Source organism: Sphaerodactylus townsendi, linkage group LG03, assembly GCF_021028975.2.
Source record: "Sphaerodactylus townsendi isolate TG3544 linkage group LG03, MPM_Stown_v2.3, whole genome shotgun sequence".
Taxonomy (NCBI): Eukaryota; Metazoa; Chordata; class Lepidosauria; order Squamata; family Sphaerodactylidae; genus Sphaerodactylus; species Sphaerodactylus townsendi.
Window position 1 is genome coordinate 7,999,555 of NC_059427.1, and position 27,366 is coordinate 8,026,920.

Consider the following 27,366-nt stretch of genomic DNA (forward strand, 5'->3'; position numbering starts at 1 on the left):
GATCCTGGTGCTTACCTAGTTCTGTCCCCAAGGCACTAGGACCCAAGCAGAACATTCTAGAACAAAAGCGGTCCAGGAAATGGTAGATGAATTCACAAATCTGGTGTCCCTTTAATCCTGAAAAGGGTATAGTCATGGCGCATACCTCTTCTCTCCAGTATTGGAGGAGCATAGCAGGATAATGCTGCTGCAGCCATCTTCCTTGTGGGCTTCCTACAGACACCTGATTGGCCACTGTGTAAACACACTACTGGACTTGATGGGCCTTGGTCTGATTCAGCAGGGCTTTTCTTGTGTTCTTAATACAAGATGCCCAGTTTCTGCGCTTCTCCAGATATCTGGTTGACTACTGTAGGACACAGGATGCAATGGACTTGTCTGCTTGGGTTTTCCATGCTATTGAGGAGTGAGTTTTTATTTGCTACATGGTACACTTGTTTCCCTGGCTTTTCTCTGATCTTTTTCTAAACCTGATTTATTGTGAAATTTTACGAAAGGACAGCTAAGACTGGATGGGTGCCATGTGGGCAGGAAAATTCAGATTTTTCTGGTCCCGTACACAATCCCCCCCCCCCCCGGGGACTTTTGTTTTTTTCATGAGCAGCTGAACATTGTTATAACAATCTGTGTATTAGATTCTTTGAACTCCCAACTTTTACTTTATAAAAATAAATAACTACCCCCTTTCCCTGCAGAGATAAAAAGGGAAAGGACATATCTTTGTAACATCAAGGGCTAGAGATTTACCTTAAAAAAAAAAAGAAAGCTGGGAATTCAGAGAACATAATACATGGCTTGCCATTTTAAAACAAAAACAACTAAAAAGGCATTGGGGGGTGGTGTCTGCGACTGGTGAATGGGACAGGGAAATGGAAACCTGTCAGGTGAAGTCTTGTTGCTGCTAGTCTAGTCTGGGCCGGACTGTATTGACAGCTGTAGTAGCAACAGGGCATGTCATATAAATTATCCCACAGGGATTTGATTATTTTGGGTGGTTGGGGAGGGAGGCTGTAGCCCAATTGTAACGCATCTCCTTTGCATGCAAAAGGTTCCAGATTCAATGCCCGGAATATCCAATTAAAAGAAGAAGAGTTTGGATTTATACCCCACCTTTCTCTCCTGTAAGGAGACTCAAGGTGGCTTACAAGCTCCTTCCCTTTCCTCTCCCCACAACAGACACCTTGTGAGATAGGTGGTGCTGACAGAGTTTTGAAAGAACTGTGACTAGGCCAAGGTCACCCAGCAGGAATGTAGGAGTGCGGAAACTCATCTGGTTCATTAGATAGGTGTAGGAGTGGGGAATCAAACCCAGTTCTCCAGATTAGAATCCACCTGCTCTTAACCATGACACCATACTGGCTGTCAAGGGTTAAGTATTAAGTGATGTGGAAGACCTCTGCCTGAGATCCTGGAAAGCCACTGTCAGTCAGAATAGACAATACTGACCTTGATGGACCTGATTCAGTCATAATTAAACTGCAATTGTGTGTCACGAAGTTCCTGGACTTCAAAGCATCCTTGAGAGGAAGAGACAATGTAGACTGGAAGCAAGTGACCAGGGCAGGGGGTACTTAACCCTCCCTGATCCCAAATAAAAGCAGATATGGAACAATATTAACACTCAGGATCCCTATTGCATTCTCAGTGTTCACAGGGCATGGCCCATTGTCTCATGAGTCTCTGATTTTGTAAACTTCACAACAACTCTGTAAGGTAGGCTAGCATCATTTTCCCAACATAGTGCAAAATGGGAGGGTGAGAAGGCAGGGCTTTGTTAACACCACCTGCTAAGTTCATGGCAGAAGTGTCATTGGAATATCAGGACTTCCCAGTTCACTCTCACAACTGCTCTAGGCCCTTGTGATGTGTTTTGAGGGTCCAAGCAACTGTGGGGGGTGGAGATATTCAAGAGAGAAGAGAGTGATAGTGGAGAAATTTAGCACGGCTTTTCCTTCTGCTCTGGAGCCTCCCTTTCAAGGACACTCTACTTGAGCAAAAGCTCCTTTGTTGATGCAATGTGGCAGGGAATTTGTACACAGAAGCTTTGCTTACGAGCACATTTAGCACTCACCCAAAATAGCAGTATTTGCTTTCAAATTGAGATTATCCTGAAATCCAGCACTTGTTCTTTGTTTGGTTTCAGTAACTGGTTCATGCAATTGCGTGTGCCAATCCAGACTTTGGTTCTTCTCCCTTCTCTTCCTTCAGCTTTGCTTCTTGCCCAAACACAACCAGAACACCTTTGCAGCAAACTTATTGTTGATTTCATGATTTCTCTCATCCTTTCCCATGCCATAGGCGGGTTATCTTTCTTTACTCACAAGGGTCAACAATACATTAATTAAATACACTATTGTATTTTGTCTGCATTTATTTTGGAAGCTCTGAAAAGGCGCTTCTGGGAAGATGAGGGTTTCTTATGATCAGCTGCTAGCCAATTGATAGTGTACACTATTACAACTGAAGTCTAGGTGAAAGTGATCAGTTCACCTGGAGAAAACCTGGGAAAAGGTAGGACTCTATAGCATTACTCCTCATTAAAGTCCCTCTGATCCCCCCATCCTGCCCTCTGCAGGCTCCAGCCCCCCAAAATGTCCAATTATTTCCCAACATAAAGCTGGCAGACTTATATGGAGGAGAGGTCTGCTGTTTATAGTATCTAAAAAGAGCCCCCACAGCAAGTGTTGGGAATAGGATCACCCATTTCCTTCATAGGCTTTCTTAGTAAGTATTCCAAAAAATTCTTCATGGTCAGGTCTATCAGCAGTTAATAATCAGGACAGAACCTCCATGTGCAGGGGAAGTTTATATTTGAATCCCGAATGCAAATGTTACTCAATGAGAGAAGTCAGGAATTCTACAGAGGCATCTTGTTTGACCCTGCTGGAAACCATCTTGTTTCTTGTGCTAAATAGATCCTGGTCTAATCCAGCAAAGAAACTGTTGAAAATTAATGCACCATATGTCTACCTGCAGCCATTAGCTGTAGACGCTAAGAAGGGAACCTCACTTTTAGAGGCAGTGTACCACTGAGACCCACAGGCTGTGGGAGAAATATCAGGAGAGGGCTGTTGTTTTTATTTCTCGGGATCATGGAAAGTTCTTCGATGGCAGGATGGTATTGGGAAAAGACATTCTGGGCTTATGGGGCCTTTGGTGTTAAGACCTCCCTAAGTAATTCTTACATCCTTGTATAGGTTAGGAGAGATGTATAGGTTAGCAACATCCATTGGCTACAGTTCCTAAGAAGTGAGTCTCTAGGAGCAAGAATCAGTATTTCATTTTTGTCTCTCACAATACTTGTAAAGGAAGGAAGGAATGGCTGTAGCCACTGCTTTGTTTTGGAGAGGTGCTATAAAATGTTCTAAAAATGATGCTATTCATCTCCCCTGTTACAGCAGCATCTGGAAGTCCATGCTGAGTTGACGTTGTGAATTTTGGAGAGATTCACTTTGTAGCTTTCCTTCTTTCCACACAACAGACCCAAAGTGGCTGACATTCTTCTCCTCTAGACCATTTTATCCAAAAACCATGTGAAGTAGTTCAGGCTGGGTGTGTGTGACTGGTATCAATTTCTCAGTGGATGCAACGTTAACAACTCCACAAACAACAAACACGCTGCATCAACCGCTATTTTATCAATTGCGCTAAGCCCACATATAAAGTGCAATACATATCGGGATAATTACTCAAGGTGACTTCCTCACATCCATTCAGTTTCCCTTCTCAATGAGGTTAGGAACAAGCCCTATTAGAAGGGAAACTGAATGGATGTGAGGAAGTCACCTTGAGTAATTATCCCGATTAAGATTGAAGAATTAATTGTAATCTGAAGAAGAATCTATCGAAAACGGTTACAGTAGCACAACCCGTTTATTATTGGATGTTCAATCGACAGACTTGGCCCAGACCGGTCCGCATTGCCATATAGACTTACTTCTACTGACTGGAATGTAGTATATGCAGCTATTGATAAGTGATTGATTATCTCCAAAGAAGAGGTCCCATCCAAGTACCTATACGGACGAAGACATAGGACCAAGTGAAGAAGACATCGTTTAGTCATCTTGACTATGTTGTAGGGTGATGTGATATGTGTAGTATTGTAAGAGTCTAGGCTCTGATGTTGTTTGCACTTTTCACTGGTTGCACTTTATGTATTGCACTTTATATGTGTGTGACTGAAGTCACCAGGGAGCTTCCATGACATAGTGGGAATTTAAACCTAGGTCTCCCAGATCCTAGTCTAACACTCTGGCTGGACTTCACCTGGAGTATTGTGTTCAGTTTTGGTTACCATAATTTAAGAAGTTTGTAGAGAAGCTGGAATGTGTCCAGAGAAGTGCCACAAAGATGGTGCGGGGTTTGGAGATCAAGTCATATGAGGAAAGGTTGAAGGAGCTTGTTACTGGGGTGTTGTGGGGTTTCTGGGCTGTATGGCCGTGTTCCAGCAGCATTTTCTCCTGATGTTTTGCCTGCATCTGTGGCTGCCAGGAGAAACGTCAGGAGAAAATGCTACTGGAACATGGCCATACAGACCAGAAACCCCACAACCCCCCAGTGATTTCAACTGTGAAAGTCTTCGACAACACAGGGAGCTTTTTATGTTTAGCCTGAAGAGGAGATAACTGAGAGGTGATACGATAACCATTTTCAAGTACTTGGAGGGCTATCAGAAAGAGGATTGTGCAGAGTTGTTTTCTGTTGCCCAATAGGGTTGGACCAGAATCAATGGGTTGGAATTAAATCAAAAGTCTTTTTGGCTAAACATTAGGAAGATTTCCTGACAGAGCAAGTCCTCAGTGTAACAGTCTTCTCTGGGAGGTGGTGAGCTCTCCTTTGGAAGTTTTTAAGCAGAGGTTAGGAGGCAAGATGGCCTCCTTACAGCAATATGATTGTGTAAACATAGAGGGTTACGGAAAGTGGAATGAAAGAGAATAAAACCAATTTTGTGGTGTCAGCTATTGAAACAGGACAGCCAATCAAGTCTCCAGAAGCCCTGCTTGAATGAATGCAACGAAACCACACTCACTTGACACTTGGTGAGTGCCAAGAAATGTGTCCAGTAACCCTAGCCTCATAGGATCAACACTGCTGGTCTTGGAATCCTTTGCACTATTTCTGTGTCTACATTTTCTGTCCATGATTTTGTTTTCAGACATGCACATCACTCCTTTCCACAGCTTGTTCCCAGCCAGGCATGGGTCTTTCAGCCTTCCAATGTCTTGCCAAACTCCGGAAAAGGCAAGTAGTCTACGGACACACCTTCCATCATCTATCTATCAACAGAAGCAGACTTCTGTATATATAACCTGTGTCAAAACAGCAAAAATAACTGGGTCACCATGATACTCAGGCAGGCTGGGTGGGTTTGATCTTGTTTCCCACATTCTTGTTAGGTGTGATTAGCCATTGGTTAGAGTATCTGACTAAGATCTGGGAGCTCCAGCTTCAAATGCCCTCTCTGCCATAGAAGCACCCTGGGTATCCCTTGAGCCAGTCATTTTCCCTAGGTCTAACCTACCTCCCAGGGTTGTTGTGAAGTAAAATGCGAAAGGGAGAACCCTGTTTGATGCTGTATGCTCCTTGGAAGAAGGGAAGCACAGAGCACAGATGCATCTTTTGGTAACCCTGAATAGAGCACCAGGTTGGAACTAGGCTCATCTTGGTTGTGATTCTCACTGGGTGACCTAGGCTAATCTGTCAGCCAAACATCAAAAGACCTACTGAATTATAGACCCTCCTTGTTCATCCAGCCCAATATCCTGTTCCAAGTCATGGCAAGTCAAATGCTTCCAGGAGGGAGGGCCACTTATCATACTGGGGGAACCTTGGAAAAGTTATCAAAGAATCCTTGTTGCTGCCTACGCCTCCATATAATTTTGCTGCACCCACCATAGCCAGAGCAAAGCGTAATATCAACTCCAAAGATGTAAGAACAATTCCCTCGACAACTCCAACAATCACAACCCCCCCCTTGACATTCCTGCAAGGAACTCCAGGGGCCTACATGGTTCTCTGCTTCTTCATTTTTAGCAGCAGTGGCGTAGGAGGTTAAGAGCTCGTGTATCTAATCTGGAGGAACCGGGTTTGATTCCCAGCTCTGCCACCTGAGCTGTGGAGGCTTATCTGGGGAATTCAGATTAGCCTGTACACTCCCACACATGCCAGCTGGGTGACCTTGGGCTAGTCACAGCTTCTCGGAGCTCTCTCATCCCCACCCACCTCACAGGGTGTTTGTTGTGAGGGGGGAAGGGCAAGGAGAGTGTAAGCCCCTTTGAGTCTCCCGCAGGAGAGACAGGGGAGATATAAATCCAAACTCTTCTTCTTCATAACACCCCTGTGAGATAATTTCAAAGAAAGGGGTTCTCTGACATGAGAAGGCTAAGGAAAACAGAACATAAACACTCTCCCACATCATGATAAAATCTGTCTTGTTCATACCATTTCAGGAAAGGCATGCTAGATGTTTCCCAGAAGGATAAGGATGCTTTCCACTCACAGAATCTGATTCTGAGGGGTATACTGCTGTCATGGTTAGTTGCTGATAGGAATCTGTGCCAAAAAATTCTGCCATGTTTGATATAAACACTGCTTGTTGGGTCAAATTAAAGGAACACATGGACCAGACATTTTCAGAAAACAGCTGGATATCCCCAAGGAATTCATAAACAGTGGATAAAGGCAACCATTCCCACATCTGGTTTACAAAAGTGCACTGCCACTGGACACAGAGGTTCTATTTAGTTATCATAAGCAGCAACACATTCTTCCTACAGGAACAGGAACAAAAATCGAACAAGAGTGCCATTCTAGAGAATAGCCAGAATGCAAGAAGGAAATACTGCTCTTAAATCTTTATTTTCTTCATTCACATCAGTTAAGTATCAGTTTACTGAACACAATACTTTTATATCTGATTTTCTTCCTATCTGGCCCCCTAAATTCATTAGAAATATTGGCAGGGGAAAGATAAAACTGATTCTACTTATGAGGATGTAAATTCAAATTTCTGCTTGTAAATTTGAACCCAGTAAGTCTGAAAATATTCCCCTCCGTTCCCCACCCCACAAAAAAACCATTGCCAAACACTTTTAAGTTTTCTCTCCACAGTGGGTTCTCACATGGACCATAAGGTTAGAGCTCGAACCAAAACTTTTCCCACAGTCCCTGCACAAATAGGGCTTTTCGCCAGTGTGGATTCTTTGGTGGCCAATGAGGTGTGACTTCTGACTGAAAGATTTCCCACAGTCAGAACACTTAAAAGGCCTCACTCCCGTGTGGGTTCGCTCATGGGTATTGAGATTGGAGCTCACACTGAAGCCTTTGCCACAGTGTGAACAGACATACGGTTTCTCTCCCGTGTGAGTCCTTTGGTGGCTAGTCAAGTGCTGCTTCTGACTAAAGGTTTTCCCACAGTCCAGGCACTCGTAGGGCTTGTGCCCAGTGTGGATTCTCTCATGAGCAATAAGGTCTGAGCTCATACAAAAGCTTTTCCCACAAACCGAGCACTTGAATGGCTTCTCCCCAGTGTGGATTCTCTGGTGTCTATTAAGGTGGGATTTCCCGCTGAATGTTTTTCCACAGTCCAAGCATTTATATGGCTTCTCGCCGGAATGCTTCCTCTGATGCCCACTGAGGAGCGAGCGGATGCTAAAAATCTTCCCACACTCAAGGCATTTGTATGGTTTCTCACCTGTGTGAATTCTCTTATGGGACAGGAGCTGTGAACTGTGGCAGAAGCTCCTCCCACAATCAGAGCATTTATGGAGCTTCTCGCCCATGTGGGACTTTTCATGCCTGACCAGCTCTGCACTCCTGCCAAAATTTTTCCCACACTGTGCACATTTAAAAAGATTCTCACTAATGTGAGTTCTTAAGTGGCTGGTGAAAGAAGAACTCTGCCGGAAGGACTTCCCGCACTCTGAGCACTTGTATGGCTTCTCCCCTGTGTGGATTCGGAAGTGCCTGGTGAGATCTGAGCTCATGCCAAAACTTTTCCCACAGTGTGAACAGGGGTACGGCCTCTCCCCCGTGTGTCTCCTCTCGTGTGCTGCAAGCCTGGATCTTAAACCAAATATCTTCCCACATTCCAAACATTCATATGGCTTTTTGTCTGCCTCTAGTCTCTCGTGCATGACAAATTCCATTGTCTGATGGATGCTCTTCTTGCTCACCACATACGAACTCTGAAGCTCATTCTTGAGGACTGTCCCCTCATTTGCATCCCCAAAGTCCTTGGCAGCTCCCCAACCAGGAGCAAAGTTACCCTCTTGCTTTTCTGAAGCATTTCTTGGTTCAATTTCTGCTTTATGCCTGTTTCCAGGCATCCCATCTTTCATTGGACGCCAAGGAAGCTTTTCCATGATCATCCTAGGTGGCTCCACTTGTTTTGAAATTTCTAGGTTTGGCTTCTCCTCCTTCTCAGTCTCCCATATCAATCTAATACCTGCGAAAACAACAGACACAAGCTGATTTTGTGACTTCTTTCACGCATTGCAGAAAACTACAGTTTAATTCGACTTGTCTAAAAAAGGCCTGTCCACAAATTGTGGTGTGAAATAGGCTGATGGTCATTACAAGCATTTACTATTAGATACACTGTCCAATCGTGTCTAAATTTCCTAGTAGAACAAACCATTTTTACATCTCTCTTCTTCTTGCTGATAGTGCTTTTCAAACATTCTATCAGGTAGCAAAATGTTGTGCTACAGCATGTCCACTATGACTTAACATCAAAAATGGCAAAAAAAAGGATGGGGACAAGAGAGAATGTAATGAGACCTCCCTCCAGAGACCTCCCTTCCCTGAGCTGTGGAAGTTTATCTGGGGAATTCAGATAAGCCTGTACACTCCTACACACGCCAGCTGGGTGACCTTGGGCTAGTCACAGCTTCTCGGAGCTCTCTCATCCCCACCTACCTCACAGGGTGTTTGTTGTGAGGGGGGAAGGGCAAGGAGATTGTAAGCCCCTTTGAGTCTCCTACAGGAGAGAAAGGGGGGATATAAATCCAAACTACTCCTCCTCCTCTTCTCCTCCTCCTCCTCCTCCTCCTCCTCCTCCTCTTGCCCACAGACTTGGAGGCAAGTACTAACCAGGGCCAACTCTTCTTAACTTCCAAGACCTGACAATCTGGGCCCTCCGGGTCAGGGAATACAACAGTATGAGGAACAAAACAACAACAACAACAACAAAGAACCCTCACCTACAGAGTTGACATCTCCATCTGCCTCCAGTTGGGGATCCCTGCCAAGTTGTTCCACTTCAATGTCGAATGTAGTCTGCTCTGCTTCAGGAAGACTCCGAGAGGTCAGTTGTGTCTGCTCCTGAAAACAGTCAGAAGGATCCCACTCAGAGCAAAGCGACAGGCATTGGGGGATAAACAGCTCCAAAAAGTTCTAAAATTCAATTCTTGGCTTTCCCACTAAGCAGCCAATAACATTCAGATGCCGAACCCAAGCTCAGAACTGGTTTTCATTCCTAAAGCCCTGAAAATACAGTGCTGGATTTCACCAACACCACCCCCGCAAACAAAGGCAAATGGTGTGTCCTTGGCCCAGGGGTCTGCAGCCTGCAGCTCTCCAGATGTTCATGGACTACAATTCCCATCAGGCAGGGACACAGTCTTGCCACAGTCCTGATCCAAATGGGGAACCTGCAACTCTCTTGGGAGAAAAACCAAACACAAGCACCCAGGAACTCTGTTCATGGAAATCCCTATGTCCAATTTGGTTTGGTCCAGGGGTCCCCAACCTTTTTTTGAGCCTGTTATCATCTTTGGGATGCCGATACAGAGTGATGGGGAGCAACCACAAAATGGCTGCCAGAGGAGGAACAGAAGCCAACTACAAAATGGTTGCTGTGAAGACTGAGCCACATACGGAGAGGAAGATGAAGTACACACACACAGAGGAAGACTAACGGGTAATGAGAAGAGGGGTTATTTAAAAAATGAAACCAACAGTGTGGGGGCAACTGCTGCCAAACCAGTCTTAACGTTAATCTGCACAGTCAATTATATCTCCAATGAGCAATCAGAAGTTGTGCTTCCCCCTCAACTTTCTGAAACTACTTGATGGGTCCCAGGTAAGATGCTGACAGACAGTTTAATGTCCACGGGCACCATGTTGGAGCCCCCTGGTATAGCCTCTAGGTTAGAAGGACCAAAAGTCTTATTTGTTTTAATGCAGTTTTCCATGTTTGTATGATTCTCAGCACCTCCCCCAGTTTGTATGATTCTCAGCCCCCCCCCCCCCCCCAGTCAGCACCTCCCCCAGTCTGGCATCAACTGAGCCCTCTAAGGAGAAATCTTTGGGAGAAGCTATAAACTGGTAGACAGCTGCCAAAACTGGAGATTTTGAACTGGCAGCGTGGAAAAAGTTCTGCCCTTACCTGTTTTCCCCAACTCTCAGTCTCCTGCTGCCTTAGCAGGAAATCCTCAGCCAGGGCAACCGCCTGGCAGCAGGTCTCTGGGATGCACTCTCTGATCCAGGTCTGCATTTCTGGTGGAAGGATGGCCAGGAACTGCTCCAAAATCAGCAGTTCCAGGATCTGCTCTGGGGTGTTTCTCTCTGGCTGCAGCCATTGCTGACAAAGTTCTCGAAGTCGGTTGCAAACTGCCCGTGGCCCCTCGGCATCGTGGTAGCAGAACCCCCTAAAACGCTGACGCTGTGTCTCGGGGGCATCCTCCTGAGAAATCTCCTCCTGAGAAATCTCCTCCTTCACTGTCCTGCATTCCCCTCCATCTTCAGGCCCTGGACTCCTAGAGGCCACTCCTTTCGTCTGTTCAGTATCTCCTTTGGGGTCTTGCAAGCATACCATGATCTCTTGCCTTCTGAGCCACTGGCGGGCATCAACTGAGCCCTCAAAGGAGACGTCGCCATTACCCCACAGTGATGATCTCGAACCTCCACATCCCACACTTAGAATTGGCACTGCCTTTGGGTACTCCTGTGAACCCCAGATGTAGGGTAATTCATCAACTGGTTCTTGTTTCACCTGATGCTGCAACCCCGCAGGTTGAAACAGGAAAGCCAGAGAGGGTGCCTCCTTCCACTCAGTAGCCATTTTATCCTGTCAAGAATTAAACACTGAGCTGAAAAGAAAAGCATCCTATCAAAACCTGACTGAGAATTATACTTTCATGTCTTGAAAGCTGAAATGTTCAGGTTTTGAAATTTAATGTTGAGTTTAACCTTGCCCCTCAAACTAACACTTCCATTCTAGGCACACATCGGTCTCTATGCTAGATATTCATCTGGCCCTTTTCCCAAGTGGCTCTGGGACCCCTTCCACACGTGCAGAATAATGCACTTTCAATCCACTTTCAGTCCACTTTGCAGCTGGATTTTACTGTGTGGAATAGAAAAATCCACTTGCCAACAATTGTGAAAGTGGATTGAAAGTGCATTATTCTGCATGTGCGGAAGGGACCTGGGTGGTGCATACACCTCATCCCTCTTATCCTCATAGCAACTCTGTGAGGTAGACTAAGGCAAATAGAGATAAACCCAAGGTCATCCCAAATCTCCAGTTCCTAGTGTGACTCTTTGTTTGAGGATACTGGAAGCCTCTTTCTCTTCAATCCCACCACCTTCTTCTGGACTAGCAACTTATTTTCTTTTCAGATGCTTTCTCCTGTCTGCATCCCTCACGTCCAGGCAAACAGTTGAAGCTGGCTCATACTGAGTCACCCCCTTAATCTATGAAGGTTAGTCTTGCATGCTTTGACTGCAGCCACTGTCCAAGGGGAGGTCTTTCACATCACCTGATATTTTTTACCAGAGATACCAGGGATTGGATCTGGCACCTTCCGCATGCCAAGCAGATGTGCTACAACAGAGTCACAGTCCCCTTCATAAATGAGCCTCTTTTTGACTGAGTTAGACCCTTGGGCTACCTCATCTGTCAACTAGAGATGCTGGGAATTGAACCGGGGACCTTGCGCATGTCAAGTAGATGTTCTGCTACAGAGTCACAGCCCGGATGGGGCATTAACAGAAGAAAAAATTAGGGGAAACCAAAGCTTCTCACTAAGGCTCCTTCCGCACTCGCAAAATAATGCATTTTCAAACCACTTTCACAACTGTTTGCAAGTGGATTTTGCCATTCCGCACAGCTTCAAAGAGCACTGAAAGCAGTTTGAAAGTGCATTATTCTGCATGTGCGGAATGAGCCTCAGACAAGGAGCAGAAAAGAGAAGCTTCCTCTTCCCTTCCTTGGGATAATTTGTGCTTCACTTTCCCCATCATGATGGGTCTACCCAAGCCCCCCTCCCGCCCCCAACTTCAACTGAGGATGTGGATTTCCCCCTCCCTCCCTCCCTCCCTCTTTCCAGGATCTTTCCACCAGCTCGAAATTGCACAGCAGCGGAGGTACCTTTCTCACAGTGCACACCGAAGCACCGGCTCACAATCTCTCTGGGTGTCTCATTCGGCAAACATTGTGCAGCAAATTCGCAAGAAGGAAATTAACACACACTCTCAAAGTCCTTCCCCAAAACGGTTGGCCAGGAAGAAACGTGCATATCCCTGCCCCACAGCCCTTCCACTCCAATATCTGGTATTTTCTAGGAATCCAAGCTTGGATTTTTTAACTCTTAGGGTCCTGTTAAGAATTTAATAGCCTAAACCCTGCAAAATCCTAGGAATTGAACGGCAGCAAGGTACAATTCCTAGAATTTTAGGGTGTGGAAAGTAAAGTTGCCAGCCTCCAGGTGGGGCCTGGAGTTCTAAAATTACAAGTGATCATTCCCCTGAAGGAAATGGCAGTTTTGGAGAGTGAGCTCTCTGGCATCACATCCCTACCAATATCTGCCCTTAAATTCTGCCTTCTACCACCCCCAAAATTTCCAGGGATTTCCCAAGCCAAAGTGAGCCACCCTTATAGGAAGTAATGGCAGCTAAATTAATAAAGAACTTGTATAAATGTGGATTATCGAGACATATTCTTCACTCCTTTCCTTCCAATTTTTGACTTATTTTGACTCATTTTCCTATTCCACCAATTCTCTAAAGAGTTCAGGGCAGCATTCAAGGTTTTACACACCTCAATTTTTCCTCCCAACAACCACCCTGCAAGGTAGGCTACACTGAAAACAACTGGTCAAATGACAAGGACTGACTGGAATACAGGGTTGCCAAGTTAAAGGGAGCTTTGATGCTCAAAAGCTTATACTCTGGAAAACATGTCAGTCTCTAAGGAGCTACTGGACTTGAATCTTTCTCTTTAAAAATGAAGCCAGGCTTCTAACATATAGCTGCATGGGGCCAGATCCAAGATCTCCTGAAACAGACTTCAAAAGCTAAACACATTTCTAACAGAGCAGTGTTAAGCATTAAACGTTAAGCAGCGTTAAGCATATTTATCAAAGTGAAACTCCCATGGCGCTCAAGAGAAATTTTATTTCCTAGTAAGTATATTTTGGATTGCAGCCAAAGTTAGCTTGCTGGAAAACTAGGCTGGATTAACAAGAATGAAATTAAATGAAACCAAAAAAAATCCCACAAAAACCCTTTTAAATCAATTAAAATAGCTCCTCTAATTAGCAGCAAGTTTTTAAAAAGAGGATTTAATTTTTGTAGATGTACAGGAACCTGTGAAAATTCATGAACAGCATGCATAACTTTAGAAGAGACATTTCCACCTCATCCAAGAAGAGATGCTTCTCAGGTGTTCTTGTGAGGAACATGGGTGTAAAATTTAACAACAAATAAAAACACTCCTCTTGTGATTTTCTTTTGTGATTTTATTTGTGATTTTTCTTTGTTTTCAAATGTGTATCTCATTCTTGGCCAAGTTCAAGCAAACACATTTGTGCTGATACAATCCATCAAAGAATTACAAGACTGACACCAAGATTTCTTTAAGCCAGTGTCAGCCATACCAGAAACAAGATTGCTTGAGAGGCAGAAGGCTGAATGTCTGCTTGAGAATCCAAACTATTTGCCAAAAGCTGCTGGACTTCACATTGTCTGCATAAGCCCAGCTCCTTCCCAATCTATATATATCAAAAGCTAACCATGTGTTTGTTGCTGATAGGTAATCTCCGGAACCGCTGGACCACTGACTACCACCAATTCTTGTGGCAGTGAGTTCCTTAAGTAATTTGTGTCATATATGAAGAAACACTTTTTGTGCAGCTGTCCCAAATCCATCCATTTCAGCTGGTGACCCTTAATAGGGTCAGGACTGGCTTTAAAGTAACAGGAATGCCACCGTGACCCTGCCACTCATTCTCCATCTAGCCTACCCAACAGGGGTCTTGTGAGAATAACATGAAGAACTATCAAGGGATTCAATGTAGTGTTGCAGTTAAGGGTGTCAGACTAGGATCTGGGAGACCCAGTTCGGAAACTTACCTCTGCCATGGGATCTCATTGGATAACCTGAGGCCAGATGCATACTCTCACCCTAAATGTGCCTCATGTGGTTGTTGTGTGGATAAAATGGAGGAGAGGAGGCATAGTAAACTACCACGGGTCCCATTGGGGTGAAGGCAGGGCATACTTAGAATAAATAAAATTAATCAGGGGGTGTTTGAGCCTTAGAATATGCAACAAACAGGATTAACTACGACTATGGAATTCTAAATTTATGGAGTTTTAAACTGAACATGATTTGGCCTTCACAGGCAGTCAGCCAGTCACCCCCTATCATTGGCTGGAATAGGAAGAGAATCCCAAGCATCACTCCTTATAACAAATATTTAAACTTGGTTTTTATTAAACATTTTCTTGTCACCAGGTTTTTTATACAGCTGATGGATGGTTACATTGTCAAGAAAAGTTGCATAGCGCTTGGGAGCTGATCTAGCTGGAAAGGATCAATATAGCGAATACACAGCAAGACAGTCAACACCAAAAATACAAGCCACAAACAGATAGGAACCAAAAAGTAAAAAAACTCATAAATGATTCATGGGACTGGAAATCTCTCTGTTGAACTGATATCTAGAGAATAGCTAGGTTCAGCTAGACACAAACAAACCTATTGATGCTCTGAAATAGTTCAAATTCTTCCCGTCCCTTTTGAAGCTGTGGTCTCTGTTTCACCTTTGCCATTTCAGGCCAAATTTCATGCAGCATTAGAATCCCATTATTGGTTCATAGATAGGTCTCAAATACAGCCGTAGGAGCCTCCCCCATTGCTGGCGAAAGAGGGCCTAAACCCTCCTGTGCTTTTTCCCCAGTTGGAAATCTCCTTCCAGGGCTGTTTTAAGATGCTGCAAAGAGGGAAAGAACTTACAGGTGTAATTCAAGTACCCTCCCCTTCCCGCATTCATTGCTGCACTTCCACATTCTTGAACAGCCCCCCTGAAAGCTTAAGAAAAGTCCCTGGCTGTGATAGCTTTCAGGAGAGGCTGCAAGACCAAGTTATCTAGGGGAGTATATTGAAAGAAGTGCTTCCTTCTGCCATTCCATGGCTGGCTGTTAGCTTCCGGGCTTTGCTTTGAAGGTTTAGCGACCACAGTTTTAACTGAGCGTTATCCACCTGGAGTCCCAGAATGCATGAAAGGTGGGCATATCAGTATTTCAAGTAACTCAGAGCTGAGTGGAGGAGGGTTTTTTGACCAGGGAAATATTACAGGAAACCCTGATTATACCACAAACTTTCCAGGTGTTTTCAGTACTAAATCATGTGACATTTGGCCTATAGACAGTAAAACTTTTCCAGATTGTAGCCCAGAGCGTCCTCTTTCTTCCCACTGCCACTCAGGCCCAGTTCCAGATTTTGTAGCGGGGAGGACCCTGGGCAGTGGGGCAGACAGGGCCAGAGACCCCTGTCTGGATACCAGCAGCCCTCCTCCTGTCTTCCACCCTGTACAAGTCCTTCCATCAACTGGTGTGGAGGGGGGAGGTTATGGCACTGGGCCTTATCAGAACCTGTAGGCCCTGGCTGATGCCCCAAACTTAAAGTCTGCTGCCCCCAGCCCCAATTCCCCTCTTTTCCACTCAGTTCTGTTGAGATTTGTGTGATCAACCTTGGTACAGTCATCAACCACTCAGCCACTCAGCATCCAAAATGTTTGTATTGGATGTCTTTTAAAAAATATTCAAATGAAATGTCATTCTTAGGGGCAATGATCTTATTAATGGAACTGCCTTATGCAGAGGAAGTGTATCCTCAAATGGCAGGCCGTGGATAAGAAGAAACAAAACTGTGCTATGCTTTATTCAGACCCTGGGTGGAATTCTCACTCAGGAAGAAGGATTGGCCCCCACCCACAGAAGATATAAGGTCACTACTATCAACCTACCATAATCCAGACTAGTACTACATGCTGCAAGCACATGTATAGCAATTTTAACAAAAATAAATGAATAAACCCAAAATTTAATTTTGTATTTATTTCTATTAACCTAACCCAAGTAACAGTTTAAATGATACCCCAAGTTAATCCAGTCTGGTGGATTTATTTGTACCTGGAGCTTTCTACATAGCAAGGAAGTGCTCTACCAAAGATCCTCTGAATTTTGGCCAATGAGATCCTGATTCAAATCCAGGTTTAGTTCACTAAGGTGATCTTGGTCAATCACCTTGTTTCACTTTAACCTACACCACAGGGTTGTATTGTGGATAAAACACAGAAGAGAAGAACCACATATATCACCCTGAGCTCTGCAGAAGGAGGAGAGGATAAAAATATAATTCACAGTGCCACTTAGGAGGGGACCAAATTCTCTTTGTCATAGTGTATCTTGCGCTTCACCCTTCAAGGTAAGGTTTGATCCACTAAGATCTCCTGTACAACTGAAATGAATGGACTTCTTTTTATTACACATGGCTGTTGAAAGTTGGCCACTCATAACCAACCGATTCACAAAATAAGATTTTGGAACTTTTCCCAGCAGAAAAATCATGATTCATGTGGGTCACTTGGCTGATTTTGCCACATATAAATATTCCAGCCAATGGAATTAGGTAAAATCCTATTTTTTTAAAACCAGTTCTAATTTCTAGAAGCATAATTATTAAGCCAGGATAAAAGAAACGGTGTAAAAATAAGAAATTTCGACAGATGAGGAATAATGTAGCACACGAAAGATACGGACAAGAAACAGCTCCTGCCCCAAAAAGAATCTCAGCAGAGCTTTTCTACAATACCAGTAAAAAACATTTATACCTAGTGCCTAAAAGATTAAGCACCCGGTGGAAACTCTGGGAGGTTGTTCTACAACTGTGCTACCATTGAAAAAGCCCTGTCTCTGATCTTGACCCATCAGAAAATAAGAATACACAGAAAATGAGGTGCTAACTTTAACTGGCAAGCAGATTGATACAGAAACAGGAAGTCCTTTGTGTACAATGAAACCCTAGCTAGACTGTTGTTTATCTCTCATATGGAGCCTGTAATGCCTGTTGAAGTTTGATTTGTCACTGAAGCTTTTCCCACAGTCCGAGCATTCAAAGGGCTTCACTCCTGTGTGGATTCTCTCGTGAGAAATGAGGTGTGCGATCCGGCTGAACCCTTTCCCACAGTTTGAGCACTCAAACAGCTTCGGTCCCATCATGTGAGTCTTCCGACGTGCGACGAGGCTGGGGCCAGCACCGAAGGTGACCCCACTGGCCGAGCCAATGGATGGGTTGTTGCCCATTTGGACCCTCTGGTTTTTAGTGAGCAGTGAGCCCTGGAACGCTTTCACTCCCAGGTGGGTTTTCTGATGCGCCTTCAGTGTACCATTCTGGCTGAAGCTCTTCCCACATTCTGAGCACCTATAGGGTTTCTCTCCGGTGTGGATTCTCCGGTGCCGAGCCAGGGTGGCATTGTCGATGAAGCCTTTACCACAGTCGGGACAGCCGACAAAGCTCGGTCTCTGGGTAAAGCCATGGACCATGATATTGCAAGTGGCATCTGCCTTCCTCGCATAGCTCTGCTGTTGCCCAAAGGCCTTGCTGAGGGAAGGACTCTGGAAGGGAATGGGTTTTCTCCCCTCCTCCCCAGGTTGACTTTTTGGGTGCCTCTTGGGGCCACGCTGACTTGGAGGCTCTCCTTCCTTCTTAGGACACTGGGAAAGAGGCTGCTTGGCCCTCCATTCTGAAATCACGATTGGTTCCTCTGGGTCAGAACCTTTTGGCTGACACTTGTCCTCCTTGCTTGTATTAATCAATCCTTTACCTGGTAAAGTGGGGGGAAAAGATTGAGGTTCTTAGACATGACTTATGGCCTCAGCATGAGAGAAACAGAATATGATCCTCTAGTGTGTGGAAGATCTAGCCTGGATGGACCAGTCTAGCTCAGAGCTCAGAAGCTATAGTCTGTCTCCAAAAAAGATGTTAGTAGAGTTGTATATTCCTCTGCCACAGAGCTCAACATGGTGGACCTACTGGGTCCTACTGCCTATCTCTGCTCCCCTTCATCCATTTGAAAGTAAAAATGCATGCTCTTGTATCAAAGTACCATGCTCAATAAAATGCAAAATAATGGTTTTGACAAAGGGAACCCATAAATCATGATTCTCATATTTGTTTGGGACTATATTCTAATGCATACAGTTTTCTTGGCTGCAGAACCTTAACTGACCCCACTAACATCTTTTTCTGAGACAGAGCATAAGCAGGGTCGACCTTGGTTAGCATTTGCATGGGAAATCACTGAGGGTCACTATGCAGAGGCAGACAATGGCAAACCAACTCTGAATGTCCCTTGCTTTGAAAATCTATGGGGTTCTAAAGTTTGGAAAAGATGCAGGCACACCGTAGTGTCTAAGAAGTTGAACTATGAATTAGAAGGTCACAGGCTTGAATTTTGCCTCTGTTGCAACCTTTTTTGTCTTTGTCTTCGTAACACAAAAGATTGTTTTGAGAATGTATATAAAACCGTTTGAACTACATAAGGGTATCCTCCTCCTCCTCCTCCTCCCTATCTCCTAATTTTTGTAACTGGTTCCAGATACAATTTCTTTCTTTGTCTCCCTCCCAGAGACTCCACCCCCCCCCCCCAACCAATCTCCTCCAAATGCCATTTATGTTGCTACAACAATCTAAGCTCTGATCTGGATGGCCCAGGCTAGCTTGATCTCATCCTGAAAGCTCAGCAGGTTTGGCTTTGGTTAATACTTGGATGGGAGGCCACTAAAGGGACTATCTAGGCAGGGGTGGCCAACCTATGGCGCTGCAGATGTTCATGGACTACAGTTCCCATCAGCCCCTGCCAGCATGGCTGATAGGAATTGTAGTCCATGAACATCTGGAGCGCCACAGGTTGACCATCCCTGATCTAGGGGTGCTTTGCAGAGGCAGGCAATGGCAAGCTACTTCTGCTTGACCCTTGGCCTGAAAACCTATGGAGTCATTGTAAGCCAGCTGTGACTTAAGGGCTCTTTACCCCCACAGCATTCTAAAATACCATCTGAACCAGGGGTCTGCAACCTGTGGCTCTCCAGATGTTCATGGACTACAATTCCCATCAGCCTCTGCCAGCATGACCAATTGGACATCCTGGCAGGGGCTGATGGGAATTGTAGTCCATGAACATCTGGAGAGCCACAGGTTGCAGACCCCTGAACACTCTGTGTAGATATGCTCGTCACAATAAGCTCGCAATTCCCCACTGTTCAGCCAGCTGGCAGGTGAAAAACTGGCAGGAAACATGGAAGGCATTGGCAACATTTCAACATGCTGTCACCATTCCCTGTGAGCATCAGTGGGGCACTGGTGACATCATCATGTTGCAGCCAACAGCCCCTGCAACCAGCATGTCCCCTCACCTGCTTGGCTACCTAACATCACACTGAATCTTTTGGGATTTTATTTTTTACACATACTTTAAACACAAATGCATATTTTGGCCAAATCTGGTTTTCTCTTGGCTGTCACATGTAAGGATAATATTCTGTTCTTGGCCAAGTTCACTTTGCCACTTAAAAGAAAAATGGCCAAGTTCACTTTGCCACTTAAAAGAAAAAAAAATCAGTTAAATTTTTGGATAATTGGGAACTCACTTTGATCAGCAGAAGAGTAGTAACGAGGGGCCAGCCCTGGGCAAGGCCTCAGCAGCCCTGGAGGCAAGGCCACAAGAGTTGGATGCCCATAGGCAGCCCGCTCCACTGCGACCAAATTTTTTTTTGCACCAGGACATTGGTGCCTGCAGGGGGTGCATTTTTAGACATAGCAGCACCAAATTTCAGCATATCATCAGGAGACTGTCCTTATGCTACTCCCCAAGTTTGGTGAGGTTTGGTTCAAGGAGTCCAAAGTTATGGACTCCCAAAGGGGGTGCCCCATCCCCCATTGTTTCCAATGGGAGCTAATAGGAGATGGGGGCTACAGTTTTGAGGGTCCATAACTTTGCCCCCCGCCTGAACCAAATTGTACCAAACTTGGGGGGTGCCATCATCTCCAGATGATACCCTGAAATTTTGGTGCTGATACATCCAAAAATGCGCCCCCTGCAGGAACATCCTAGAAATTTGCCCAAGAATCTTTGTTCTGCATTGAGTTTTCTGCTTTGCTGTCAATGGGGGTTGCAGGCTGTGGGGGGCACATTTCTGAAGGCACAGTCTCAAAACTTTCAGGGTCTCATCAGGAGACTGCCCTAATGATACCTCCCAAGTTTGGTGCAGTTTGGTTCAGGGGGTATGGACCCTGAAAACTGTAGCCCCCATCTCCTATTAGCTCCCATTGGAAACAATGGGGGATAGGGGCACCCCCTTTGGGAGTCCATAATTTTGGACTCCTTGAACCAAACCTCACCAAACCTGGGGGGTAGCATAAGAACAGTCTTCTGATGATACGCTGAAATTTTGGTGCCGCTAGCCTAAAAACGGCGCCCCCTGGTGGCCAAAAACGGAAAAGCACTAAAATACCCAAAAACGAACCCAGCATTTTGATGCCCCCCACAAGGTGATGCCCTGGGCAGCTGCCCACCTTGCCCAATGGGCATTACGCCAGTGCTTGACAGATTATTTGGATAAAACAGAAAATTTATGATTAGTGGGTTTAGTAGATTGCTAAAAAAAGCTCTCATAAAGAAAAAATGTGATGTTTATCAGTAGTAATTATAAAGATTCAATTTTAATTTTTGTTATTAGAGAGCAAGTGCTAATATTATTTAGTGTTAATACCCAGCGCAGACAAAAACAAACCAGGGGCCATCCAAGAATTCTGGCACGGGAGCCCTTACCCAGTGGTCTCACACCTGCACTGTCACCTTCCCTAGACACCTGCCGTGACACAAGATCTGATGGCACCTGCTTTGCCTCACAGAAGGTCCCAGGCTTTTCTTCAAATGCTGGCACCTGAAACAGAAAAGAGGGATCCAATCACAGTGAAGGAGTAAGATTGGAATGGGGAGTGCCTTCATTCAGTCCCATGCACTGTCCCTGTAATCTCTGGGGAAGGAATGAAGATCATTGCTTACATTAAATCAGACCCTTGGCTCATCCATCTTAGTATCATCTATACTGCCTCACAGGCTGCGAAAAGTCTTTCTCAGCACTTTCTCTTGGAGATCCTTCAAGTGAAGGTGGAACAACCTGTACAGAGACCTTCTGTGTACAAAGCCTGTACCATTGAGCCATGCTTTGCAATAAGGGCTACCAGGTCCCCAATTCGTGGGAACTGGTGATGTCATGGGGCAGAGCCTGATGAAGCCGCACAGAAGAGAAGTACAAGTGGTGGAACTTCCTCACCGCCATAGAAATTGTACCACACGTTCTGTGTAAGTGTTTCTGGAGACAGTTGTGTGCCTTTAAAGAGATGGGCAAATCACCACACATAAAACTAAAAAAACCCCACAGAAATAATGGATGTCCTTAAAAAAAAACCCTTAAGAATCCTGTGGGATCAGATAATTAGTCCGTCTAGTCCAGCAACCTGTTTCACAGAGTGGCCAACTGGTTCCTCTGGAGAGCCAACAATACGGCACAGAAACCGAGGCCTTCTACTGATGCTGCCTCCTTCATTGGTATTCAGAGACTTACTGCTTCTGAATATGGAGGTTCCGTTTAATTGCTATGGACTTCTCCTCCAGGAATCTGTCCAACCTGAATTAAAACCATTTATTCTAATGGCCTTTATTACCTCCATTGGCAGTGAATTCCACAATTTAATGTGATAACCAACAATGAAACAATTGTCTTTTTCAGTTTTTAAATTTCAGCTTTTGAAATTTGTACTTCAAAATCAAAGTCCAAAACAAAGAAAAACAGAAATCCACAAAATTATAAAGTACTTATTTCATATAGTTTCTTCTACACTGAATATTAACCCTTAACCTTACACTTTCAGCGTCAAAATGAAGTTAAATCTTGAGCATCATTATGAATAAAAAGTCTCAATTGTCTTCCGTATATATGTGCACTCCTATAAAAACATGAAGCTGTCTTATACTGAATACAAACATTGAATCCAGCTAGGACTATTTAGTCTACTCAAATTCCTTTCAAATGGAGGTGCCAGGAACTGAACTTGGTACCCCCTGTAGGGCAAGCAGATCTTCTGCCACTGAGCCACAACCCATGGCCTTTTTATGTTAGACCCTTAGTTTACCACATCCTTTTATTGGTAATTCCAGGAATTGTGCCTGGGACCTTCTACACACCAAGCAAATGCTCTGCCACTGAGCCATAACCCCTTCCCAGTAGTTACCACAAGGCATTCATGGAAGCAGCCATTAAGAACATGGACCAGACGGATGACCCAGAGATACAGAAGGCTTAGATGTGTGGTCTTGCTAGCAGCCCAGAGGTTTCAACCTGCCTGTAATGAGTCCCAAAACTTGAGTCTGAAGGCCAAAGCTGGATGCCTCAGCACCTTATTTGCAATTTTAGTGCACATCCTAGTACAGAAAGGATTACCCCCTCCCCCCGACTACTTTCATCTTTCTTTTTTGCCCATCAAGAATACAGGGAAGCAGGTTGTGGAGCCTTTTATATGGCATGCAGAAGGCTTTCAGAGTTTGCTGGCATCTTCTAGCAGGATTCTTGATCCTCTGAAGATGCCAGCCACAGATGCAGGCAAAACGTCAGGAGAGAATGCTGCTAGAACACGGCCATACAGCCCAGAAACCACACAGCACTCAAGTGATTCCGGCCGTGAAAGCCTTTGACAATACATACATGAGGTTGCCAATCACCAGCTGGAGTCTGGAGACTTCCTACACAAAATGACTGCTTTTGAGGGCGGACCCTATGGCACCATATCCTGCATAGATCCCTTACTTTACTAGGCTTCACCTAAATTAGCAAACTTAGAATCATAGAGTTGGAAGGGGCCAAACACACCATCAGCTCAATGCAGGATCAGCCTAGGGGCCCTAGAGCATCCCACACAAGTGTTTTTCCAGCTGCTTCTTAAAGACTGCCAGTTAGTGGGAGCTCACCACTGTCTTAGGAAACTGATACAACTGTTGCACAACTCTTACTGTAAAAAAATTCCCCTAATATCTAGTGGAACCTTTCTCCCTATAATTTAAATCCATTCTTGTGAGTCCTGGCCTCTGTGGCCAACAGGAACAGCTCCCTGCCCTCCTGTAAGTGACAGCCCTTCAAATACTTAAAGAGAGCAATCATGTCAGCCCTCCAATCTCCTCCTCTTCGACATTTTCAAGTCCTTCAGCTTTTTCTCATAGGGCTTGGTCTTTTAAAGAGATTCCTCTTCTGGAGTCCGCTCCTCTGGCATTGTTCAGCTGGCCTGCAGGGGACTTTCCCACTGAAAGATGACAGTAGGATTGTATACTCATATGCCAGCTGCTGGCCGTTCTTTGTTCTAGAATGCTTCACTTGGGTCCTAGAGCCTTGGGTACAGAACTAGGTAGGCACTAGGACCCAAGTGGAGCATTCTAGAATAGCCAACAACTGTTGGATGAATATACGTTACTGTCATCTTTCTATGGAAAGGAGTATAGCTGTAAATGGAGACCAGCATTGAAATGATAATGACTCTTCTGCATGACATCATGTCACCAGCGATTGTGGGGGACGCTCTAGTATGTGGGCAAACTCTATGGTGAAAATGGTTAAAAGCTATGGTGAAAAATGGCTGCTCCTATAGATCACTGGATGTGGCATCATCATGTCAATGTTGGCCTCCCTCCAGCCTCCATTTGATGCTAGAAAGTCCTCCCACCCTCCATCTCCCACCCTCCAGCTGGAGGACCCTGGCAACCCTACTCTTCCACAACTGATCCCAAACTGTTCAGGAAGGTCTAGAAGCAAGGTTCTCACCTGCTCTTCCTTCCTCTCAATCACATGCTGACTCAGTAAAAAACCTTCTGCCAGGGCCACTGCTTGGGAACAGGTCTCTGGGCCACTTTCCCTGACCCAGTTCTGCATTTCCTGTGGCAGAACAGTCAAGAATTGCTCCAGAATAAGCAGCTCCAAGATCTGCTCCTTTGTTTGCTTCTCAGCCTTCAGCCACCCATGGCAAAGTTCACGGAGCTGGCTGTAAACTGCCCTCGGCCCCTCAGCCTCCTGGTAGCAGAAGCGCCTGAATTGTTGGCGCTTCCTTTCTCTGGTAATGGCATCCCACTGCAAAATGGTAGCCTTCACCTTCCCATAATCCTCCCTGTCTCTTGGATCCAGTCTGCTAAAGGCCTGCTCAGCTTCTCCACTGAGGGCTGGCAGGAGTCGGGTTGCCCATACTTCTTTGGGCCACTGGCAGGCTTCAGCCACTTGCTCGTAGGAGGCCAGAAATCCTTTAGTGTCATCCCATGGGGTGGACTCCACTAGCAACTGTGGGATGCCCCAGCCTGAGTGTGGAGACTCCACTGTCTTCAAAAACTCTTGCCACTGAGTTTCCCAGTGTTGTAGGAGTGCCTCAGTCGATTCCTTTTTAAGCTGTTGAGCTGGTCTTCGTTGCAGGAATTCCTTGATGCTCCCAGCCTGGATGACCAGGGGAGTTTTCCTTTCCCCCCTTAAATCCTCTGCTTCTTTGGAGCTTCTTTGTTCCTCTGTTTTCATCCTGGGAGGCCTCCAATGTTCTACATCTGCCTGGAAATGTAGACCAAAGTTTGATAGGATTCCCTGATCAGCAGCCATTTTGTCTTGTAGGCCAACCTTCCTCAGGCTTCTGTTCAGTTGGGATATACAATCTTACGTCAGTGATAGGCACGCTCTTCTGTGAGGCCTTTCTCCCACAAAGAGAGATCTGAACACTTAGTGAAGTTTTCCCTTGGAAGGGGAGGAGGGGGAACCAAATCAGTTATATATGTTTTGTCTCCTATAGGGATTCAATGTTTAAAGGGTAGTGAGCCACTAAAGCATACCCCAAAATCAGCACACCAAAATACTGTTAAATGTTATTCATAAACGTGAATTAAATATTATATCTGTATGAATTATACAATGTTTATACTTGTCACTCAAGAGTTCAACAGAACCTCCAGGAATCTGAAGCAACTTTGGACTTTACTCTCACTACGAAGGATGGCCTTAAATGAGCAGAGTGTCTCTTGGAAATATTCCAGATTCTTGGAATCTTTGAACAACCAAGATGTGAAGTGCTAATTCCTGATATTCAAGATCAAGAAAAGCTGCTTCTTCCTGAAGGAAAAAAAAATGAGAAAGACTGTGATCACACTGAGGGGAAAACATCCTACAAATTTAACTTCTCCCTATCACATTGCTGTTCAACTCTATCTATTAGGACAGTGATGGCGAACCTTTTCGAGACCGAGTGCCCAAATTGCAACCCAAAACCCACTTATTTATCGCAAAGTGCCAACGCAGCAATTTAACTTGAATAACCCCCTCGAGCAGGGGCCAGCCTGCTGCAGCCTCCAGCAAGTCCCACATGCGCCACTCTGCGCCTCTCTACCACCTCTGCCCCCCCCTTCCCCGGGCAGCAGCCACCTGGAGCACAGGCACCAGGCCCGCCAGCCGAGTCCTCCCTGCTTGCTGAGGTGCACGCAATCAAGTCCAGTGGCCCAGGCCAGCCTAGATGTGGGGGGCGATTTCCCCCCCACATGACGAACTCTGTGCACGCATGCACACAGAGAGGGCTCTGAATGCCCCCTCTGGCACCTGTGCCATAGGTTTGCCACCACTGTCTTAGGACCTCAGGGCAGCCTACACAATCCTCCTTTTCATTATTTTAACCTCACAACAACCCTGCAAAACATGTTAAAACTGACAAAGCAACTGGTCTGAGGTCAGCCAGTAAGATCCAAGTCTGAGGAGGTCTTCCCTGCCCTAGAGGGTTACCACTTCTGGTTAGGGAAATTCCTAATGATTTGGGGGTGGTACCTAGATCGAGTCTTATGTTTTTCTTATAGTCTATGTTATATCATAGAATCCATGCTCTGAAGCTACCATTTTCTCCAGGTGAACTGATCTCTGTAGTCTGCAGATTAGTTCTAATTACAGAACTGGGGGGTTAGTAACTATTTGTCCTAGTTTACACTCTAGGTCCCTTGTTGGGTGGGTTTTGTGGGCAAAGAGTACACACCGAGCAGAAAATAGCTTCTCCTTTTTGCATCTCAAGCCAAGATTTCCTCCCCCCCCCCCCCCACCAATTCCTAGAGATCCTAAGCCTGGGAATCAGAGGCCCAGCAATCCACTTTACCTGAAATATTTCCTCCCTATAGTCTCAAATCAAAGAATCCCACAATGCCTCACAAAAGGCATTACCTCCACTGTAACATAAGCAATCAACTAACAATAAAATATAATTGAATACAAGTGGCAACTTAGTATAAACTCAGCAGCCCTATTCAAGTAAACCTGCCCTGCAGAAATAAGAAGCGTATTCATCACACATTTTCTTAAAATTCAATCTAAAACATTTGCGCTGTCTTTTCTGAGAACTCGAGTCACCTAGCAGAGGTCCAACGTATAACACTCCTTTAACCACATGTTACAATACTCATAGCCCAGTCTTGTCAAAATCGGCACCTCGCCCCATCTCAAACAGGAATAAAATCTTTCTTCTAATTCTGAGATAAATTTGGCTAAGAATCTGTTAATGCCGAAACCAAGTTATTGCAGCATGAAGATTTTTTTTTTAAACTAAAAATGCTGTTGTCTGGGGCGGGGGTGCAAAGGAAGAAAGAAATCCTACATTAAAAATGCCTGGATAAGGAACAGCCTCCCACACACATATAAGTGTACGTTTATAAGATGAAGGTCTTGCTGTTCCACACTAGTTATTGTGGGTCTGTTTGTGTAAAGTGGCATTCACAAGATGCCACCTCCTGCTTCAGAATTACTCTTTCCTGGCCCCTAGGCTGAGACACCTCCCTAGAGAACCTTTCCCCAAACTCACCTCTCCTTTGATTTCCAGGTGTGCGCAGATGCTGCTAAGAATCCCAATATGAAAAGGAGGGGGAATTCACTCTCATTTGTTTAAGAAAAAAACCGAACACACTCTCCCACCCCCCCACCCCTTTCCCTCTCTGGTCCTCTCTAGGAAACAAAGCTCTGATA

At 45.1% G+C, this 27,366-nt stretch overlaps 2 protein-coding genes across 2 annotated transcripts in view; both read right to left on the reverse strand.

Annotated features, from left to right (window-relative positions):
- Window positions 1–6,837: 6,837 nt before the first annotated feature.
- LOC125429790 overlaps window positions 6,838–27,366 on the reverse strand; it is a 36,708-nt gene continuing 16,179 nt past the window's right edge. Inside the window, exons 5-12 of the mRNA XM_048491249.1 lie at window positions 27,206–27,239; window positions 24,169–24,933; window positions 21,126–21,240; window positions 17,382–18,119; window positions 14,775–14,815; window positions 10,394–11,074; window positions 9,207–9,327; window positions 6,838–8,449 (exon numbers count right to left, since the gene is read on the reverse strand). Of these exons, the coding sequence (XP_048347206.1) occupies window positions 7,095–8,449; window positions 9,207–9,327; window positions 10,394–11,074; window positions 14,775–14,815; window positions 17,382–18,119; window positions 21,126–21,240; window positions 24,169–24,933; window positions 27,206–27,239 (3,850 nt within the window). The 3' untranslated portion in view covers window positions 6,838–7,094. The remainder of the gene's footprint in view (window positions 8,450–9,206; window positions 9,328–10,393; window positions 11,075–14,774; window positions 14,816–17,381; window positions 18,120–21,125; window positions 21,241–24,168; window positions 24,934–27,205; window positions 27,240–27,366) is intronic.
- LOC125428698 (zinc finger and SCAN domain-containing protein 31-like) lies at window positions 14,706–27,321 on the reverse strand. The gene is made up of 4 exons (XM_048489239.1): window positions 27,206–27,321; window positions 24,169–25,485; window positions 21,126–21,240; window positions 14,706–18,119 (listed from the first exon to the last, which is right to left on the reverse strand). The coding sequence occupies exons 2-4, from the start codon at window positions 24,979–24,981 to the stop codon at window positions 17,317–17,319; spliced, it is 1,731 nt and encodes a 576-aa protein (XP_048345196.1). The 5' UTR covers window positions 24,982–25,485; window positions 27,206–27,321; the 3' UTR covers window positions 14,706–17,316.

Coding starts and splice junctions, on each gene's coding strand:
- LOC125428698 (XM_048489239.1), bottom strand. CDS start 24,981: ATGGCTGCTGATCAGGGAATCCTATCAAACTTTGGTCTACATTTCCAG. Junction 21,241..24,168: donor TTGAGAGGAAGGAAGAGCAG/GTGAGAACCTTG, acceptor TTTCTGTTTCAG/GTGCCAGCATTTGAAGAAAA. Junction 18,120..21,125: donor TGCAGGTGTGAGACCACTGG/GTAAGGGCTCCC, acceptor CCACTTTACCAG/GTAAAGGATTGATTAATACA.